This window comes from Dromiciops gliroides, chromosome 6, assembly GCF_019393635.1.
Source record: "Dromiciops gliroides isolate mDroGli1 chromosome 6, mDroGli1.pri, whole genome shotgun sequence".
NCBI lineage: Eukaryota > Metazoa > Chordata > Mammalia > Microbiotheria > Microbiotheriidae > Dromiciops > Dromiciops gliroides.
In genome coordinates this window covers 15,705,826-15,727,127 of record NC_057866.1, presented here as the reverse complement: position 1 = coordinate 15,727,127, position 21,302 = coordinate 15,705,826, and the positions used below count along the sequence as shown (strand labels likewise).

The following is a 21,302-nucleotide window of genomic DNA, read 5'->3' as shown; positions in this document are numbered from 1 at the left end:
TAGGCAGGGTGGCTAGCCACACAGGTGATTTTCTCCAATCAGAGTTTCTTGATTTTTTTTTCTTTAAAAAAAGTAAGGATGATGACAAGAATAATGGAAAGAGTGAGACGTCTCCAATTTCTGCTAGCTCCTTTCACTCTGCTTTTGCTCATAGGAAACATTCTCTTCCTGATGCATTTCTTCCCTGCAGACATCATTGCCTCAGTTTATGCCAGTTGACTGCCCCTTGGCTGACAGGTGGAGTTTTTTTCTTTCACACCAATGTCAACTTCACATTCACCAAGTCCCTCTCAGTGCCAGCAAAAGGACCTGGAGGGTATTCATGGTTCTGGAAGTCAATCTACTAGACATTGGATTTGGAAGTAGAGTTAAGGGGGATCTCCTTGAGTTCTGCCCTCATACAGAGGTACTCCACAATCACAACAATCAGGGCGATGCACACAGTATGCATCAGCCACAATGTCAATGATGAGGGGATATGGGAACTGCATCCCAGTAGATGGAAGCATCCCAGTATATCCAGAATCCCAGTAGATGGAATAAATGAGCTGTGACAGTGAAATCCAAATGCTGTTTCTCTCAAGAGATGAAGTATAACAAACCAAGAGCACTGTCATGAGGGACAAAATGGGATGAGATTACTGGGTTGGTCTTACTTTGAGAGAAACATCCAACAATCAGAAGGGAACTAATCTGACAGGTCAATGATTAGACTGAATGAATGACAACAGTTATAAGGACAGAAAATGGGCAAATAACATCTACAAGTTAAAAGATTTTTGACTGTAAAATCAAGGATGCCACCCAGAGAAATAGATTAGGCCATATATTCATAGACAATGGAAGAGGCTGTGAGGTATCTTAAAAGAACACAGAGCAGTAAATAACTTTAGACACTAAGTAGCCTAACTTTATCATTTTAGGTATGATGTTCCTGAAGAAGAGAGAGAAGTGACTTGCCCAGGGTCACTGGAAGTGGTCATAACAGAGGGGAGATCTAGAATCTTCATCTCTTGGGTCTCAATTCAACAGTCTTATCTCTAGACCACATTAGATCAGGTAAGAGAATTGAGAATGAAGGCCATCATGGAAAGACAACCAGGAAGAGTAAAGAAGCCCAGGATCTCTGGGCTGAATATCTGATCCATACAGGGGCTGCTGTGTACCAAGCCCCATCAGGGCCAACCACAGACCCAAGGAGTCATAGTAGACATTCTACATGAGGAAGATCTAGGAGACTATTGGGATGGGGTCCCACATAAAGCTGTGGAACTGGCCAGCTGTGGCCAGGGCTCCAGGGCTCTAGCCTTCAGTTTCAGGAACATTTCTGCCTCCTTCCCCCGGTGGTCTCCATGTGTGTCCAAGCCATGGGAAGGGGAAGTGTGCAGGTCAGAGGATGGGCCCAGCCTTGGACTATGGTGCCAGTAGCTTGGCCCAGTCTTACCAAGTAGCCCTTCAAGCAGCAGGGACAGCTGAAACCATCTTTGTTTTTCCTTTGTCTGAAATCATGATAGCTATCCCTGCTTTCTTTGCTTCAACTGGAGCAGAATAGATTCTATTCCAGTCTCTTACATTTATTCCGTACCTCTCTGCTTCAGATGTGTTTCTTGTAAACAACATATTGTAGGATTTGGGAGTTTTAATCCATTCCACTATACATTTCCATTTAATGAATATATTTATCCCATTCACATTTATATTTACAATAACTGTGTATTTCCCTCCATGACATTTTTCACATTTTTTAGTCCCCTTGTTCACTTATCAGCCCCAACCCTTTCCCTCCTCATAAGTGTTTTATTTCTGATCACTACACTCCACAATATTCTCTTCATTTTATCAGCCCCCCCCCCTTCTAATATCTGTGGTAAAAAAATATGAAAGTTTTTTAACAGTCGGTTAGGATAACTGAAAGATGCCAGTTTTTCTTTAAGGACCACCCTTTCGGGGAGGAGACCAATGGCATGAGCTATGCATGCCAGTGTGCCTGCTGCGCATGTCAGACTGCCTGCTATGCACTCGACTTCCAGGGTGAGAGCTTAAAAGGCAAGGAGAGAATGGAAGTGGAGCTTTTTCCTGCTCTGCTGGTCTCCTGACTGCGCTGCACAGACGGTCTCTCTCTCTCCAAAGGTGGCCTTCGGTTTTGGTGAGTTTTTATAAGGAATATAGACTAAGCTTAGACTTAAGACGATTTGTATTGTGTTTCTACTTTCCTATCCTTCTAATCAACATCACCTTGTGACTACCATAACAATAAAAGGTCTATCTAGAAAACCAAAAGCTTCTTCCATTTACTAGTCTGGGAGATAAATTAAGGGAAAGGTTAAGTAGGGGAGATTTATGATCTAATATCCAATTTTAAATCTCACATATCCTTTTTTTCTTTTACTTCTATTACCCTTTCTTACTTCCTTATAAGGTCTATTTTGCCATCTGGTTCTAATATATCAGGGCATTTCTCTTTGATAATTTTTTCAAGGTTATTATCTAGGCTTCTTTTTTTTTTTATCCTGGCTTTCAGGTAGTCCAATAATTCTTATTTTATCTCTCCTGGATCTATTTTCTAGATCACTCATTTTTCCAATGTGAAATTTCACATTTTCTTTTTTGTTTTTTTTACCTTTTTGAAGTTGTTTTTATCAGATCTTGCTGTCTCATACAGTCATTAGTTTCTACCTGTTCTATTTTAAGTTTTAAGGAATTATTTTCTTCAGTGACACTTTGTACTTCCTTTTCCATTTGGCTAATTCTGTGTTTCAGGGAGTTATTTTCCTACATAAATTTTGACTCTTTTTTCATGATTCTCTTGCATTCCTCTCATTTCTTATCCAAATTTTTTTCTACTTCTCTAATTTGCTTTTTAAAACCCCTTTTAAGCTCCTCCAAGAATTCTTTTTGAGCCTCAGACCAAATTAATTTTTTTCCAAAGATTTACCTGTTGCCATTTTGGCACTATTGTCCTCCTTTAAATGTATGCCTTCAGGGGTCAGCTAGGTGGTGCAGTGAATAAAGCACTGGCCCTGGATTCAGGAGGACCTGAGTTCAAATCTAGCCTCAGACACTTGATGCTTACTAGCTGTGTGACCCTGGGCAAATCATTTAATCCTCATTGCCCCGCAAAAACAAACAAAACAAAAAAATAAATAAATGTATACCTTCATCCTCCCTGTCACCAGAGTAATTTTCTATAATCAAGCTTTTTCTTTTTTTCTTGTTATTTTTATGCCTTTTTTGTGACTTGGTTTAAGGTAGGAGCTCCCTGCTTCTGGGTTTTTGTGGAAAATGAGTCTCTTTGCAGGAAGGTTCTAGGGATGGGATGTCACTGTAGACACTCAGGGTAAGGCTTCACTACTGGTCAGCAGTGGAGTCATCTCCCCAGGTGGCCTATGTTGGGGGTGGGGTTGCTTGCCTGTAGCCTTGCTATGCTGGCCCCAGCTCCCTCTGCCCTGAGGGATATGCCCCACAGATCCCGGAGATCCCGGGCTGGCCTGCAGCAGGAGGGGGGTGGGGGGCATGGCTCCCTCAAGCCCATGGCATGGTGCACACAACTCCCTCAAGCCCCTGGCTGCAGCCCTAGGGATGCCAACAAATTATCTTGCTGTGCATGGATACAGCCAGCCTGAGGTTCAGGGGAAAGAAGGGTTTTATAGACTGTGGGGTAGAGACCTAGAGGGAGGACAGAGAGAGGACTGACTGAGAAAGGAGATGCAGGGAGGCATGGAGCTAAGAAGGACAGAGGCTGCTGATGAGAAAAGAAGAAGGGGTTCATAGTGTATGAGTTGAATGAGGGCAGCTTTTGGCTAAGAGAGGAGCAGTGGTGAGTGCAAGGCAAGCCACTGTAGAGAGACACACCCACAGAGAGAGAGGAGATTTCACAGTGGCAGGGAGAAAGTTAAACTCAGTCAGGTCTTATATTTTACTTACTTTATCCATATCTCTAAGTTTGTTCTTATCAATAAGCCATGTTTTGTTGTTAAATTGAAAGGAGGCTTCTTAATCTTCTTTCTTGTTAATTTAAGAGAAGCAGTTGGGGAAGGGGGCAGGCCCTTATGGATTGGCTAGGCAGATAATAGCCTACAGATAGGCAAACAGGTAACAGCAGTCAGATAGCCATCCAGCTAATTTGAGCTATAGAAATTTTTCAAATGGTGACTGGGGTAGGACTTACAAGCCAGCTATAGGCACCAGATATAATTTTTACACACCTCATGCCCTGCCCACACAGGGAAGACAGACCATTCCTGCTGGGCTTGTAAGCTGCTTCCCTGCTCCTAGAGCAATTCAGAGGCAGTTATCTAGTTATTTAGAAGGAAAATTTAGGAGGGCTTCAGGGGGTTATTTCTCAGTCATATTGGCATTGGAACAACTGTCTATTTTCTAACATGTAAAATGGAACTACAAGACTCCATGGCCTGTAAAGTCACTCCTAACTTTGAATTAATAATCCTAAAATAACCCCAACTACTTCTAGTAACTTCATTTCTTAATGCTTCCCATTCATTAATTTTTCTAAAATTTCCACCATTTTAAAAATGTATTCACATGGATTATTTGTGCCCAACCCGTGGTAGAGAATTCTGAGCTCATATTGGATTGGTCAGACACAGTCAGCCACACTATAATTTGACTCTAACATAGTGATGTCATTTTGGTACTCTTTGAGAATGAAGGATAACAACCAAGCATCATAATCTCTAACACTAAATTATGATAAGACTGTATATAGTATCACAGTATACAAATATTTGGATAATGAAAAGGAAAATATCAGTCATCAGGTTCATCTTTCAGTGGAATTGTAAGAGACAGAGAGAGATAATTAGCTCATATTGATTATCAATTTACAACATCGATGTCCCATTTATCATGTCTATTATCCCAAGTATTGGAGCTTGGTGATGTTGAGGAATGACTACTCATTACAAGTAATAAGATATATTTGGGCCTGTTCTAAAACTAATTCACTGTATGATCTTGGGAAAGCTATTTTTTCATTTTTCCATCTATAAATTGAGAGGGTAAAACTACGTAATCTCTAAGATTCCTCATAATCTAACAATATTTGAATCTATCCAAGCTCTCACATTCATTATCTTTGTGACATGTATAAAATGACACCATCATTGAGCTTCTATTTTTTCATTGGTAAAATTAAATTACAAGGCTTCATGTCCCTGATGGGATTCTCCTGATTAACTTAGTCCCCAGAATTTTGCAGTGGTATATAATTTAACTCTTGATGGAAAATGCTCTCCACATCCAGAAAAAGGAACTGTGGAATCTGAATGCAGATTGAACCATACTGTTTCTACTTTTTTGTGTTTTTTGATTCTTTTTTGATGTTTTTCCCTTTTGTTCTGATTTTTTTTTACAATATGACTAATGCAGAAATAGGTTTGATGTGATTTTACATATATAACCTATACCTGATTGCTTTCTGTCTTGGGGAGAGGGGAGGGAAGAGAGGTAGGGAGAAAAACTTGGAATTAAAAATGTTATAAAAACAAATGTTGAAAACTAGCTTTACATGTAATTGGAAAATAAGGAATTACTTTTATGATAAAAAATAAATGTGTTTTGGAGAAAAAAACATTTCACAAGAAAACTCACACATCCCAAGGTCTCCCCTCTATAACATAAGGAGCCTGGATCGGTGCATTGAGCTGGGGATCTCCTGATCAACTTATTCCCCAGCTCTTTAAAGTAGTATATGGTATCACTATATGCAAATATTTGGATAATAGAAAAGAAAGTGTTACTCACTTGGTTCATTTTTAAGGTCCCCTGAAAAAAAGGAAAAAGGAGAGAAATAAACAGAAAAAGAGTGAGATACAGAGATAGAGAGAGAGAAGGAGAGAGAGAGAATGAGGTCATCTCAATTATCCCTTTACAATATTTAGGATGCCTCATTTGAACTTTCAGTTCTCCTCAGCATTCAGGCTTGTTGATGTTGAGGAATGACTACTGGACTGGAAGTGATTTGGGGTCTCTTCTAAAACTAATTCACTCTATGATTTTGGGAAAGCCATTTGCTTACTTTTCCCATCTGTAAAATGAGAGGCTTGTACTAAATAACCTCTAAAATTCCCCGTAATCTAACAATATTTGGATCTATCTCAACTCTGACACTCATTGACTTTGTGACATGAAAAAAATGTACAACATCTCTGAGCCATTACATGGCCTTTCAAGTCACTTCAAATTTTAAATATCTAATTCAAAGATAATACTAACTTCCTTTAGATGCCTCATTTCTTAGTGTTTTCTATTTGCTAACTTGACTTGGGTGGGGTGGTCTTCTGATTAATTTAGTTCCCACCATTTTTCAACGATATACATTATCAACATATACAAATATTTGGACACTGTGAGGAAATGAGGGATGGTCTCCTCTCAATAAGAATATGATAGTCATCATTCAAATTGCACTCCTCTAGACCTGTTTTAGGACAAAAGTCTCAGGTCACCTCCTCGTCCTCTAGCAAACAAAATCATATGGTTCTAGGAGCCCCGAGCTGGTCTCAGTTACGTTCAACTGGGATCAGCTAAGTCATTAGGATTGGGAACACTATGTTCTGTGGTAAAAATTATTTGTGGTATAGGCAGCTTTTGAAGGACCTCCCCTTTTGGGAGAGAAAAGATTGAACACTCTCTGAAGGGAGGTTAGAGGGCACTTCCAGAACGCTAGCTCTGGAGTCACTTCCTGAACACTAGCTCTCAAGTCACTTTCAGAACACTAGTTCACTTTCTCGGGGTAGCGACTGCTGTCCTGGTGGCGCGTGCTGGTTCTCGACCTGGCGGGCTGTTCAGCTGTTTGGTGAGTTCAATTATGGGAAAACCCTAAATTCCTTTGAACTAGTTAAATTAGAAATGGTCAGGGGATTGCATAGGCTAAGTTTAGAGTTAATAATATTTATCTGTATTTCTATTTTCCTATTTTCTTATCTTTGATTTTTTTATTAGTTTCACCTTTATTGTTTAATTAATTCCCAAGTAATAAAATCTGATCCTTTTGTGAACTAAAGCTTAGAGGCTCCTTTCCTATTGACCTTTGGAGAAATATCTAAAAGGGCAGGTCAGAGGGGAGGGAGAACCTAAAAGGTCCTTCATATTTCTGAGACCCCAATATTAAGGCAAGTCACCCAAATAACACTCCATATACCAAATTTTGGCCCTCACAGTTCTGATTAGCTAGTTTTTAAGCATAGATTGTAACCCTTGAGTAATCAATTAGTGATAAGAAAGGAGCCTGCAAGCCTCCATTGGGGGGGAAGGGGAGAAAGGGGGCAGGAGAGAAAGGGGGGAAGGGAGAAAGGAGGAGGAGAGAAAGAGGGAGGGAAAAAGGGGGAGGGGAGAAGAGAGGAGGGGAGAAGAGAGGAGGGGATGAGGGGGAAGGGGGAGGGGGGAGGGGAAAAAGGGAGGAGGGGGGACCACCAGCTATGCATTAGGTTGACAATAAATGAGCCTTTGACACATCACCACCTCTGAGTTCCAGAAAATTATTGTAGGAGTCATTTTCCTCATAGATCCTGAATAAGAAAATGTTTGTCATTAAGGGTTCCTGTTAAAAAGGAGACAGACAAACAGAGAGAGGGAGAGAGTTAGGTCATACAGATTATCCATTTACAACTTTGAGGATGCTGCATTTGAGAACTTCCATTCTGTGAAGTATTCAGACTTGATGTTAAGGAATAACTTCTTGACTATGAGTCAGAAGATATACATTTTTGGGTCTCTTCTCATATTAATTCACTCTGTGATCTAGGGAAAGCCATTTTCTCACCTTTTCCATCTCTGAAATGAGAGGCTTATACTAAATAAGCCGATATATATTATACTAAGTAAGATTCCCCATTAGCTAGAAATGGTTCAACCTATCTCAGATCTCACATTTATTATTTTTGTGATATTTAGAAAATGACATCATGTCTGAGCCTCAATTTTCTCATGTGTAAAATGAAATCATAGGACTGCATGGCCTGTACAGTCACTACCACATAAAAATCTGTAATTCTAAGATAATACCAATTTCCATAAGATGCCTCATTTCTTAGTGCTTACCCTTCACAAACTTTTTTAAAATTTTTATTATTTTTTTCAGTTTCTTTAACAAGCACTTTACAGGAAAATTCACACCACCCAAAGTCTCCCCTCTCCAACTTGAGGAGACTGAATGGGCACATTGAGATGGGAGTTTCCTAATCAACTTAGTCCCAGCTTTCTAAAAGAGGTACATAGTATCACTATATGCAAATATTTGCATAATAAAAAAGTGTTACTCATGACATTCATTTTTTTTTTGAAGGTGGAGAGGTGCATCTTTTTATATTTTCATCAGAAATTAATCATGTGACATTCATTTTTAAGCTGGCCTGAAAAAGAAAGAAAAGGAGAGAGAAGCAGAGAGTGGGGGGGGGGGGAGGGAGGGAAAGAGAGAGAACTAGTTCATCTAAAATGATCCATTTACATTATTGAGGCCTCATTTGACACTTCTACTTTCCCAAATATTCAAGTGTGTTGTTGTTAAGGAAGGACACCTGGACTAGGATTCAGAAAACATTGATTGGGGAAAATTCTCATCCTAATTCAATATGAATTTGGGAAAGCCATTTTCTCACTTTTTGCTTTGTTTTGTTTTAAAATTTTTGTTGAGCAATGAGGGTTAAGGGACTTGCCCAGGGTCACACATTTAGTAAGTGTCAAGTGTCTAAGGCTGGATTTGAACTCAGGTTCTCTTAAATCCAGTGTCAGTGCTTTATTCACTGTGCCACCTAGCTGCCCCCCATTTTCTCACTTTATCCATTTGTAAAATAAGATGGTTATACTAAGTAATCTCTAAGATTCTGTTACAGGCTAAAATTCTAGCTAGTCTGTCTAAAACATCTAATGAGTGGTCACCAATAAATTATAAGCTTTAGGAAGAGTTAGACTTTTAAGCATTTATTAAGGAGAATAAGAATTTGGTAGAGAGAGAAAGGCCTACATTCATCTATCTATTAAAGGGAGAGTGCATTCCTAGCTCAACTCTCCACCAGAGTCCACACAAAAAGAGAGTGAATCAGAGCGCCAGGCTCCTCCTTCTTCCTCCCACCAGCAAACGTCACTTCCTGACGCCAAAGAAAGGACGCATGGTCTTGCCCTCGGAGACCTTCACTTCATGGCAGAGCTTTTCTACAGTAAGTCTCCAGCAGGTGGCGTCATTCCAATTGTTACAGTCCCTGCTTTGTTTCTTCAAGAAACAGGGCGTTTCCTTGATGAAACAGTCAAAAATAACAGAATATAATAACCTATGCTAACTAACAATATAGAAAAGGGAGAGAGGAAACTTTTGTCCAGAGGGGCGGGTTTTTTGTCCTCATGAACCGGCGCTTTGACATTGGTCTTGAAAAGGGAGGGCCTCTATGCTTCCACCCAATCACAAGAGGAATACATGCAAGAGCAGACACTGAACTGTCACATGAGGGGAGACATGTATGAAGTCAAGGTATGGCCAAGGGAACGGCTTTTGACAAATGTTGAGGTTGGATTCTCTTGATTTAATCTTTTATTTTATTTTTCCCCACAATATTGCACAGATGACTGACCATGAAGAGGAAAGCTGAAACCTTCATCTTCTGATCTTCCAGTTGGGTAAGAAATTTCCCCTACCCTGTCCCTTTAAACTGCTAAGTAACTTTAAATTTTCAAATGGACCTTTTAAACTCCCTAATTACCCTATTTTTGATTTTAGTCTGTTTAACCAGACAAATGGGAGATAAGATCATGTTAATGCTTTGTTTTTGTGGATTTTCGATTTTTATTTTTACTTTTGTTAGAAGAGCCAACAAGGTGCTCACACAAGGGAATAGAAATATTCCCCTCTCTCACAACCATGCTTTTTCAGAGAAGCCTCTGATTCGTGCAGCTTTTCCAAGTTCCAACACTAATTGTTGCTCTAACTTTGTATGCCTGGAGGTAACATCCCAACCTCTAGAAGCTTTTAATCCCCTAGCAGTGGGGGTAGGGCCTGAGTTCAAAATCAAGTCTGATTCAAATTGCCCTGGTCCCTCCCCTCCTCTCCAGACCCCACCTTCTTCTCCTCCCATGGCCAAGCCCATTGCTTCCCCTGCCTGGGAAGTCCAGAGATCTAATGCGAATGCACAGCTTCTACATTTGCAGCTTCAGGAGAGGCCCTTCCCCAGCCTGACTGTGCTTCTGACTCGACCTTAGAAAACCCTTTAAATTCCAGATATGCTCGTTTTATTCATAATTTTGCTAATCTGCTTTCATCCTTAATTAGTAACCTTCTAAAGCACTTGTATTATGAAAGGACCGACAGACAATATAGAGGGGTTAAAGAAGAAAAATTTAAGCTGAATAAAAATGACAATTTTCATCATAGTTCAAGACTCTGCTTCTTTTGCCATGGAAAGGTACATATTTTACAGAAATGTAGAAGTAAGCAGCAAGGTATTGATATGAGTATTGGGGATTTTAGATATCAGAATCAAAAGTGTTCTAAATTCACTCAAAGTAATAGTATCAGTTCACAGGTTACATAGGATTTCTATGTTATTACATCTACATTTTAAAATTAATGGTATGGGTTTATTTTCAGAGATTTTCATGTTTTGAGATTGTGTTTTATACTTAGTTTAAAAAAAAGAGAATGTTGGTAAAAAGCTTTTATAGTCATGTGATCAAGTTTATGTTTTATAATACTCTTATTAATATTAAGTTCATATTCATTTAGATTTCCCTACTTTGAATTTCATTGTCTTTTATTATTCCACGTGTATTTTCTTCTATTCATCTATCTAATTTTGAAACATTGCAAGATGGTTTTGATTTCATAATACAATGTTAATTCTGGGAGTATTGTGCTCCCATATTCTGAGTTGTTTGTTTTTGTTATTTTTTCTCAACTGATTATTTGATCAAACTCTTTAAAGCATTTCCCTGGCAAATTGGTTGCCATGGCAAATGTAAATTGATTCTAGAAGTATTGTTTTTGATCAGCATATTCAAAAAAAAAAAAGAGGGGAATATTTGTAAAAGTTTTCTTTTTTAAAAAAAAATGTTTTCTTTGAGATTGTGTTGTGCTTTAACTTGTATTTAAATATGTTCTGATTTTTCACAAAAGTAATTGTATACTTAGTAAAAAGAAAAGGTATTATTTGAAATTGTTGCATAATTGTATATTGTATTCTGAGTCAAGGTACGTTCACATTTTTTGTGATCATTTATTATCCTCAATTTTTAAATCCATATGAGACTTGGATTATGGGAACTTATCATTTAAGACATTAATTGCCTTTATTCTGAGTTATCAGATGCCAGTTGGCCAAGATGCCATCCAATCACACCTGGCATACTACATGGGCAGTATATATTTCTCAAGTATGGGAATGCTCATATCCCATCATTTCTCTGTTCTTTGATGGTAACCCCCATAATTATCTCAGGTGTCATGATAAATACAGTGTTGAATTTGGCCTTGACATCTGTTACCAATTATATTAGATTTTTTAATTTCTCATAGTGGCATGAAGATAATTAGGCAGATGATGCAAAAAGTGATGAAACAAAGATAAAAAATTATTTGTAAAAATTAATATCACAGAAATTGTCTTCTCAATTAACCCTCCACAAGGGGAGAGTATAGTAATATTAAGTTTTAAAGAATGTTTCAATTTTTATTTTATTATATGTTTCATGTGTAACAACTAAGATTCTGAATTCCCTTAGACATGTTTTTCAGAACTTTCATTGTTTGATTTGACTATTGAAAAAGCTATTTTAAAGTTGTGTTAAGCTCAATTTTGTAAGAAAGATTCCTGGCTTATTACCAGCATCCATACATCAACCCCTGAAAAGACTTCCATTCCATGACTACACATCTGAGGACATCTGAGAAAAGACTTTCAGAGAGTTTAAATGAACAATTTTGTTGTTGTTGTTGTTGTTGTTGTTGTTGTTTTTCTTTTTCTCTTTCTGTTATAATATACACCATCTGTAACATGTACTCTCTGAAGAGGCCCTCCCTGTGCAAGACCAATGTCAAAGCGCCAGTTCATGAGGACAAAAAAAAACACCCCTCTGGACAAAACTTCCCTCTCTCCCTTTTTTATATTGTTATTAACATATTGTTAGTTAGCATTGGTTATTATATTCTGTTATTTTTGACTGTTTCATCAAGGAAACGCCCTGTTTCTTGAAGAAACAAAGCAGGGACTGTAACAATTGGAATGATGCCACCTGCTGGAGACTTACTGTAGAAAAGCTCTGCCATGAAGTGAAGGTCTCCGAGGGCAAGACCATGCGTCTTTTCTTTGGCGTCAGGAAGTGACGTTTGCTGGTGGGAGGAAGAAGGAGGAGCCTGGCGCTCTGATTCACTCTCTTTTTGTGTGGACTCTGGTGGAGAGTTGAGCTAGGAATGCACTCTCCCTTTAATAGATAGATGAATGTAGGCCTTTCTCTCTCTCTTTACCAAATTCTTATTCTCCTTAATAAATGCTTAAAAGTCTAACTCTTCCTAAAGCTTATAATTTATTAGTGACCACTCATTAGATATTTTAGACAGACTAGCTAGAATTTTAGCCTTAACAATTCCTAATAATCTAACAATCTATCCAGATCTCACATTTATTATTTTTCTGAGACTCTATTTCCTCATCTGTAAAATAAAACCATAGCACTACATTACATGTGTAGTCACTTCCAACTAAAAATCAATAGTTCTAAAAAAAGTACCAACTTCCACGAGATGCCTTATTTCTTAGAGCTTGCCCTTCACAGACTTTTCTAAAATTTTCATTATTTTTTTTTCAGTTTCTTAATTAACAAACACTTTAGAGGAAAATTCACAGCTCCCAAGGTCTCCCCTCTACAAGGGGAGGGGACTGAGTGGGTGCATTTAGGTAGGGGTCTCCTGATTAACTTAGTCCTCAGCTTTCTAAAGTGGTACACAGTATCATTATATGGAAATATTTGGATAATAAAAAGCAAAATGTTACTCACCATGTTCCTCTTTAAGCTATAACGAAAAAGAGAGAAAAGGTGAGAGAGAAGAAAGAGAGAGACTGAAATATGAAGAGATTGGGAAAGAGAAAGAGAGAATGAGGTGATCTCAATTATCCATTCACAACATTGAGGATGTCTCATTTGGCATTTCAGTTCTCCTCAGCATTCAGTCTTGTTTATGTTGAGGAATAACCACTGGACTGGAACTAAGGAGACATACATTTTGGATCACTTCTAATACTAATTCACTCTATAATCTTGAGAAAACCATTTGTTCACTTTTTCCATCTGTAAAATGAGAAGCATGTACCACATAATCTCTAATACTCCTCATAATCTAATATTTGGATCTATCCCAGCTCTAACATTCATTGACTTAGTGACATTTAAAAAGTGACAACAGGGCAGCTTGGTGGTACAGTGGCCCTGGATTAATGACGGCTTGAGTTCAAATCCGGGCCTCAGACACTTGACACTTACTAGCTGTGTGACCCTGGGCAAATCACTTAACCTTCATTCTTTTCCAAAGGAAAAAAATATATAACATATCTGAGCCTTTATTTTTCTCATCTGTAAATAAAAATCATTTGATGGGACTGCATGGCCTCTAAAGTAATTTCAAACTTTAAATCTATAATTCAAAGATAATATCAACTTCTGTTAGATACCTCATTCTTACTGTTTCCCATTCCCTACATTTTAACAAAATTTCCATTATTTTTTTCAATTTCTTTATTAAGCAAGTGTTTTGGAGAAACAAACTCTTTACATGAAAAATCCAAGATACAAGGTCTCCTCTCTACACATTGGGGCAGCTAGATGAGGGCATTGAGTAGGAGGTCTCCTGATAACCTTTGGATAAAGGAACTAACAAAAAAATTATTCTTCAATCTGTATTCAGATAACATCTCTTCTCTCTGTAGATGGGTTGCATTTTTCATAAGAACTTCAGAGTTGTCTTGGATCATTGCACTGCTGAAAATACCCAAGTCATTCACAGCAGATCATCTCACAGTTTTGCTGTTATTTCGTGTACGGTACATTTCACTTTGCATCAGGTCATTCATGTTCTTCTAGGTCTTTCTGATAGCATCCTGCTCATCTTTTTTTAAATAGTAAACTACATTTATATAGTACTTTCAAGAGATATTTCCTTACAATAAATCCATGAGATTGATTATTGCAACAATAGTAGATAACATTTGTATAGTACCATATGTCTGACAAAGAATTTTCTTAGAGTAGCCCAGCAAAGTAAGGACCATATGTTTTTGTCATCATCATCAATCATCCTATATCAATCCTCATCTTCATCATTCAATCCTCCTCCTCATTATCAATCTGTCATCATCAATCAATCTTCATCTTCCTCCAGTCATCTTCAACTCATCATCATCATCATCTTACATTATTATTGCCTCTGCATCAAAATTTTTTTCATACTTACCCTTGTTAACTCTTTCCCTACATCCTATTCCCTCCCCATATTTATTCTATTTTCCACCTTCTTTTGCCCTATCCCTCCTAAAGTGTTTTGCTTCGGACTGTCCTCTCACTCACTCTGACCTCCCTCCTTTCACCACTCCATCCTGATCCCCTTCCCCTCCGACTTTCCTGCAGGGTTGGATAGATTACTCCACCCAGTTGAGTGTGTATGTTATTCCCTCCTTGAGCCAACTCTGATGAGAATAAGGTCTTTGAGACAATTCTAATGAGTGGAAGGCTCACTCACTGCCCCACTCCACCCCTTTCTCTCTCCCCACTCCATAACCACTTTCCTGCTTCTTTCATGTGAGATTTCACCCCATTCTACCTCTCCTCTTTCCCCTCCCCCAGTGCAATCCTCTCCCCCATCAATTTTACCCTAAAGATGTCATCATGGGGTAGCTAGGTGACACAGTGGATAAAGCATCCTCCAAATCCAGTCTCTTTCACAAGACACTCACCAACTCAGTGATCCCAGGAATGCCACCCAACCCTGACTGCTCCACAAAAAACAAGGATAAACAAAAAATAAATGCTTTACAGATATCATCCCTTCATAATCAATTCCCACCTGTGCCCTCTGTCTAAATTTATTCCTATCATCTGCCCTAATACTGAGAAAGTTCTAATGAGTTAGATGTATCTTCCCATGTAGGAATGAAAACAGTTTTAATCTTTTAACATCTCTCATGATTTATTTTTCCTATTTACCTTTTTATGTTTCTTGTATTTGAAAGCCAAATTTTCTATTCAGTTCAGGTCTTTTCATCACAAATACCTGAAAGTCCTCTTTTTCATTGGAAGTCCATTTTTAACTCTGAAAAATTATACTCAATTTGCTGGGTAGGTGATTCTTGGTTGTAATCCCAATTCTTTTGCCCTCCAGAATATCATATTCCATGCCCTCTGATCCTTTAACGTAGAAGCTGCTAGAGCTCGTGTTATCCTGACTGTGGCTCCACAGTACTTGAATTGTTTCTTTCTGGCTGCTTGCAATAATTTCTCCTTGACTTGGGAGCTCTGGAATTTGACTATAATATTCCTGGAAGTTTTCTTTTGGGGATCTCTTTCAGGAGGTGATCAGTGTATTCTTTCAATTTCTATTTTACCTTCTGCTTCTAGAGTGTCAAGACAATTTTTCCTGACAATCTCTTGGAAGATGATGTCTAAGCTCTTTTTTTGATCATGGTTTTCAGGTAGTTCAATAATTTTCAAATTATCTCCCTGCCAGGCTAAAATGACAGAGTTCCACCTCAGTCCCAGCAGAGACGCCTCTAATCACCACCACCACACCCAGCCCACCACTCAACCCTCTCACCAGATTGTGAGCTCAGTTAGCCCAAGCTGCAGTCAATTCAGAGGCTCTGGAAGTCTTTTTCACTGGTGAGGCCTGGAGCTGAATCTGTGTCTATGAGACTGTGGGGTTGGGCTCTACCTGCATCCTGATAAAGTAAACCTTTCCTGCCAAACTTCTAAGCCCTCTTTGACTGGAAAATTATCTCAGCCCATCCTTTTGTGGTTTCTGCTTCTCCAGGAATTGTCTTATGGCATTATTTGGAGTTTTTTTGGAGTGATTGTATCAGGAACTCCAAGCGTTTACTGCCTTTCCTCCACCATCTTGCTCTGGCCCCCACTTTTCCCCTCCTTTTTTCCATGCAATTGTTTTTACCCCTTTATTTTGTTTTCTTGGGTGTCATTCCATCAATGTCATTTTATGACAACACACTCTGTCTACATATACTCCTAATTATTCTTATAGTAAAGTTGTTAAGACACAAATATTATCATCCCTTCAATATTACCTTATGACCCCATCCCTTTTAGATATATTCCTAATTGCTCTAATTACTGTTCTTATAATGAAGTTATTAAGACATATAGATATTATCTTATCATATAAAACTAGAAACAGTTTAGCTTTATAGATTTTTCTTACAGTTTTTCTTTCATTTATTTTTTCCCTTTTTATGTTTCTCAGGAGTCATATTTGGAGGTAAAAAAATTTTTATTCTACTCTGGCCTTTTAATCAGAAATGCTTGTAAGTACTCTATTTCATTAAATGCCCAATTTTCCCCTGAAAGAATCTATTCCATTTTTCTGGGTAGGTGATTCTGGGTTGTAAATCTAACTCCTTTGCCTTCCTGTATATTATATTCCAAACCCTGTGATTCTTTAATATGGAAGCTGCCAAATCCTGTGTAATTCTGACTGTACCTCCATGGTATTTGAATTGTTTCTTTTTGGTGGCTCACAATACTTTTTCTCTGATCTGTGAGCTTTGAAATTTGGCTATGATGTTCCAGGAACTTTTCATTTTGGGATCTCTTTCTGGCAGTTACTGGTGGATTCTTTCAATTTAAATTTTGCCCTCTGGTTCTAATATTTCAGGGCAGTTTATTTATTTATTTATTTGGAATTTTCCCCCACCTTACATATAAAAACAAATTGTAACATCAATTTGTATAACTTTGTGTTCCAAATTCTCTTCCTCCCTCCCTACTTACCCTTTTCAGAACTCGAGCAATTCAACATAAGCTGTCCATGTACAGTCGTGCCAAACATATCAAAAAAAATAAATAAATAAATAGATAGATAGATAAATAGATAAATAAATAAAGGGGGCAGCGAGATGGCGCAGTGGATAGAGCACCGGCCCTGGAGTCAGGAGTACCTAAGTTCAAATCCGACCTCAGACATTTAACACTTACTAACTGTGTGACCCTGGGCAAGTTACTTAATCCCAATTGCCTCACCAAAAAAAAATTAATAATAATTTTAAAAATAAATAAATAAATAAACATATCAAACAAAAAATGTTAAAAATAGGAACTACCAACAACAATAAAATATATTTCTATCAGTTCCTTCTCTGTAGATGAATTGCATTTTTTTCATAAGTCCTTCAGAGTTGTCTTGGATCACTGCACCACTGAAAATAACTGTCATTCACAGCAGATCATCCTATAATATTACTGTTACTTTGTATACAGTACATTTCACCATTTCACTTTGCTTCAGTTCATGTAAGTATTTCCAGGTTTTTCTGATAGCGTCCTGCTCACTATTTTTTTAAATAGTAAACTACATTTGTATAGTACTTTAAAGGGAGATTTCCTTACAAAACACCCATGAGGTTGACTATTGCAACAATAATAATCAACATCTATATAGTACCTTATACCTGACAAAGAATTTTCTTCACAATAGCCCAGTGAAGTAATCACCACCACCACCACCATCATCATAATCTTACATTTTTCTTGCCTCTGCTTCAAATTTTTCCAGGTTATTCTTGCTAACTCCATCCTATTGGCTCCCCATGATATTGACTCCATTTTCTATCTTCTTTTACCCTATTCCTCCTCAAAGGTGTTTTGCTTCCGATTTCTCCTCCCCCAATCTACCCTCCCTTCCTTCAAAAGTACCCACCTCATCCCCTTCCCCTCCCACTTTCCCACAGGGTAAGATACCTTACTATACCCACTTGAGTGTGTATGTTTTTCCCTCTTTGAGACAATTCTGATGAGTCTGAGGATCATTCACTGCCCCACTCCTCCCCCAACTTTCCTTCCTCTCCATAAGATTTTTCTTGCTTCTTTTATGGGAGATATTTTATCCCATTTCACCTCTCCCTTTCCTTTTCTCCCCATGCAATCCTCTTACTCCTTACTTTTATTTTAAAGATATCATCATGGGGCAGCTAGGTGACACAGTGGCCAAAGCACCTGCCCTGGAGCCAGGAGGACCTAAGTCCAAATCTGGCCTCAGAAACAAGACACTCACCAGCTGCATCACCCTGGGCATACCAGTCAACTCTGATCAGAGATTTTTCTTTGATAATTTCTTGAATGATATTGTCAAGGACTTTTCTTTTTTGGTCATGGCTTTCAGGTAGTCCAATAATTCTTATATTATCTCTCCAGGATCTATTTTCTAGGTCACTTGTTTTTCCAATGAGGAATTTCACATTTTCTTCATTTTTTTTTACTATTTTTATTTTGTTTTATTTCATCTTGGTGTCTCAGAGACTCATTAGTTTCCATTTGCTCAATTTTAATTTTTGAAGAATTCTTTTCGGGGGCAGCTAGGTGGCGCAGTGGATAAAGCACTGGCCTTGGATTCAGAAGGACCTGAGTTCAAATCCAGCCTCAGACACTTGACACTTAACTAGCTGTGTGACCCTGGGCAAGTCACTTAACCCTCATTGCCCTGCAAAAACAAAAACAAAAACAAACAAAAAAAGGAATTAATTTCTTCAGTGACCTTTTGTACTTCCTTTTCCATTTGGTTAAATATTTGTGGGGAATTATTTTTCTCAGTAAATTTTTGTATTACTTTTTCTTGGTTCTCTTGCATTATCTTTATTTCTTTCCCCAATTTTTCTTCCACTTCTCTCATTTGATTTTTGAAGTCTTTTTTTAAGCTCTTCCAGGAATTCGTTTTGGGCCTGAGATCAATTTGCATTTTTCTTTAAAGCTTCACCTGTAGCTATTTTGTTACTATTGGCTGCCTCTTTGTTTATGCCTTGATTTTCCCTATCACTGTAGTAACTGTCAACAGTCAAGATTTTGTTGTTGCTCTTGTTGTTTTTGCTCATTTTTGTGCCTTGATACTTTTATTCACATTGGGTTCTCTTCCTAAACTGTCCAAAGGTTTGTGCTGAGACTCTGGGCCTTATTGGTGGTTTTCACTGGGCTTCAGAGCTTAGCAGCTTGCTTTTCTTGGGTTGATAAAATTAACAAATTCTTTCTTGTTGTTGGTTTGTCCCAGGGGTGGTACCTTGCTGCTGGGTTACTCGGTTAGCAAGGCCTCTCTGTTAGTAGGTCCTGGAGGAGTAATTTTGTTTCCAATCTACTCAAGTGTGTGTGTGGGAGGAGGAGAGGGGTAGGAAGAGGTCCTGTTGCTGGGTTGCTATGGCACCAGTCACTCTGTTAGAAGGCCCTGGAAGGGTAATTTTGTTGCGATCTGCTGAGTCCCTGAGGCTGGTTTGCCCTGGAATGAGTCTCTTGCTGGAAGATCACAGGGGTGGGAACTTGCTATTGACCAGTGTTTGTTGGAGCTTCACTACTTGTCAGCAGTGGGGTCAAAGCCTCCCTGGCGGTCTGTGCTAGCTTTGGAATACCTGGTGAGGGTCCCTGCTAAGTTGACCACACTGCTCACCTGCCCAGAGAGCTGCTCATTTGCAGGTGGGTAGAGCCTCACTGGTAGATTGCCCCAGGCTCAGAGCCCTGCTTTAGGCCCCCCCTCCTGTGAGCCCTGAAGCATCAGCAGCTACTGCTGCTACTACTCCTGCACCTCACTTCTCTTTCACCCAGGTGAGACAGACCTTTCCTGCCAGGCTAGTAGGCTATTTCCCTGCTCCTTGGATGATTCAGAGAGAGTTCTATGTCAGTTTGGAGGGGAAAATCTGGGAGAGCGACAGTGGGTAGCTTTTTGCTTTTTCACTTGGCCATTTTTTTTTTGTGGGGCAATGAGGGTTAAGTAACTTGTTCAGGGTCACACAGCTAGTAAATGTCAAGTGTCTGAGGCTGAATTTGAACTCAGGTCTTCCTGAATCCAGGGCTGGTTCTTTATCCACTGTGCCACCTAGCTGCCCCCTCAGTTTCTTAATTGACAAGTACTTCACAGGAAAACTCACAAGTCCCAAGGTCTCCCCTCTACAACCATTCCATTTGGCAAAAAAAAAAAAGAAAAGAAAAGGCCTTAAATACTAAACACCATCACCCAAGTCTTCCAAAGAAACATGATTACAATACATTAGCAAATTCTGAGGATTAAACATTCTTAAGAGTATCAGCAAAAATACTGAATATGAAAGCGATATGTGTCGTCTTCTCTCCATCCTCCATGAAGCATGACTCTATTGTGGAGAAATAAGGCTTGTCGACTATGGCATTAAAGCATCTTTGCTACTGTCTCGGCTCAACATAGTTGGCTGGGAAGAGCCCATATCGGCCTTTACACATGCCTCTCCACAAGCCGTCATCAATCATTTCAATGTTGGTGCTGATGTCATCAGGATCAAACGAAATTTAATTGTCACCAGCTAAAAAGGAGAAATTTGTAAAGAGAACAAAATGAAAGCCACGTACTTCTCCAGTGCCTCTTCTCAACAAGGCCACCACTGGGAGCTGAATTTAATTCCCTCAAGCCGAGGCACCACTTCAATCCAGTCTTTAGATCACCAGTGCCCAACACCATGCCTGATACACAGTAGGTGCTTAAATACTCTTGTCGTCTGATGAGAGGATGACAACTTCAGTTAGAAACCACTGGCCTAACCAAGTACTGCTAGTCCTTCCCTGGTGCCAGCATGGCAATAAACCAAGGATCTATAATTATATTAGAATGGGGCTCCACCAAGGCTCAGAAACATATCAGCCTGGTGACCTTGGGTATATACCATTGGAATTTCCAAACCTCAGTTTTGCCAGTCTTTGAAATGGGTATAATAATACTTCCAATAATGACCTCATAGGGTTCATGTTAAGAAAAGGTTTTGAGGGGTGGAGCTAACATGGCGGATGAAAGGCAGTGAGTTCCTGAACTCATGACACGATCCCTCCAAAAAACATCCAAATAACACCATAGGAAAATGCCCAGAGCAGCAAAACTCACAGAATAATGTGCTGAAATCATCTTCTAACCAAGAACAGCTTGAAAGGTCAGAAGGAGGGAGCTACTGTGCTAATATAGAAGTCGAGCCCAACCCCACAGTCACCCTGACACAGATCCAGTCCCAGGAAGGCCTCACTAGAGAAAAAGACCCCCCAGAGCCTCTGAATCAGCTGAAGCACCAGTGTCATCTGGAACT

At 38.9% G+C, this 21,302-nt stretch overlaps 1 protein-coding gene and 1 pseudogene across 1 annotated transcript in view; both read right to left on the bottom strand.

Moving 5' to 3' along the window:
• Positions 1–1,055: 1,055 nt before the first annotated feature.
• LOC122731822 lies at positions 1,056–20,438 on the bottom strand (annotated as a pseudogene).
• Positions 18,847–21,302, bottom strand: part of LOC122731821 (butyrophilin-like protein 1) — a 64,246-nt gene continuing 61,790 nt past the window's right edge. Inside the window, exon 13 of the mRNA XM_043972090.1 lies at positions 18,847–20,534. Within this exon, the coding sequence (XP_043828025.1) occupies positions 20,521–20,534 (14 nt within the window). The 3' untranslated portion in view covers positions 18,847–20,520. The remainder of the gene's footprint in view (positions 20,535–21,302) is intronic.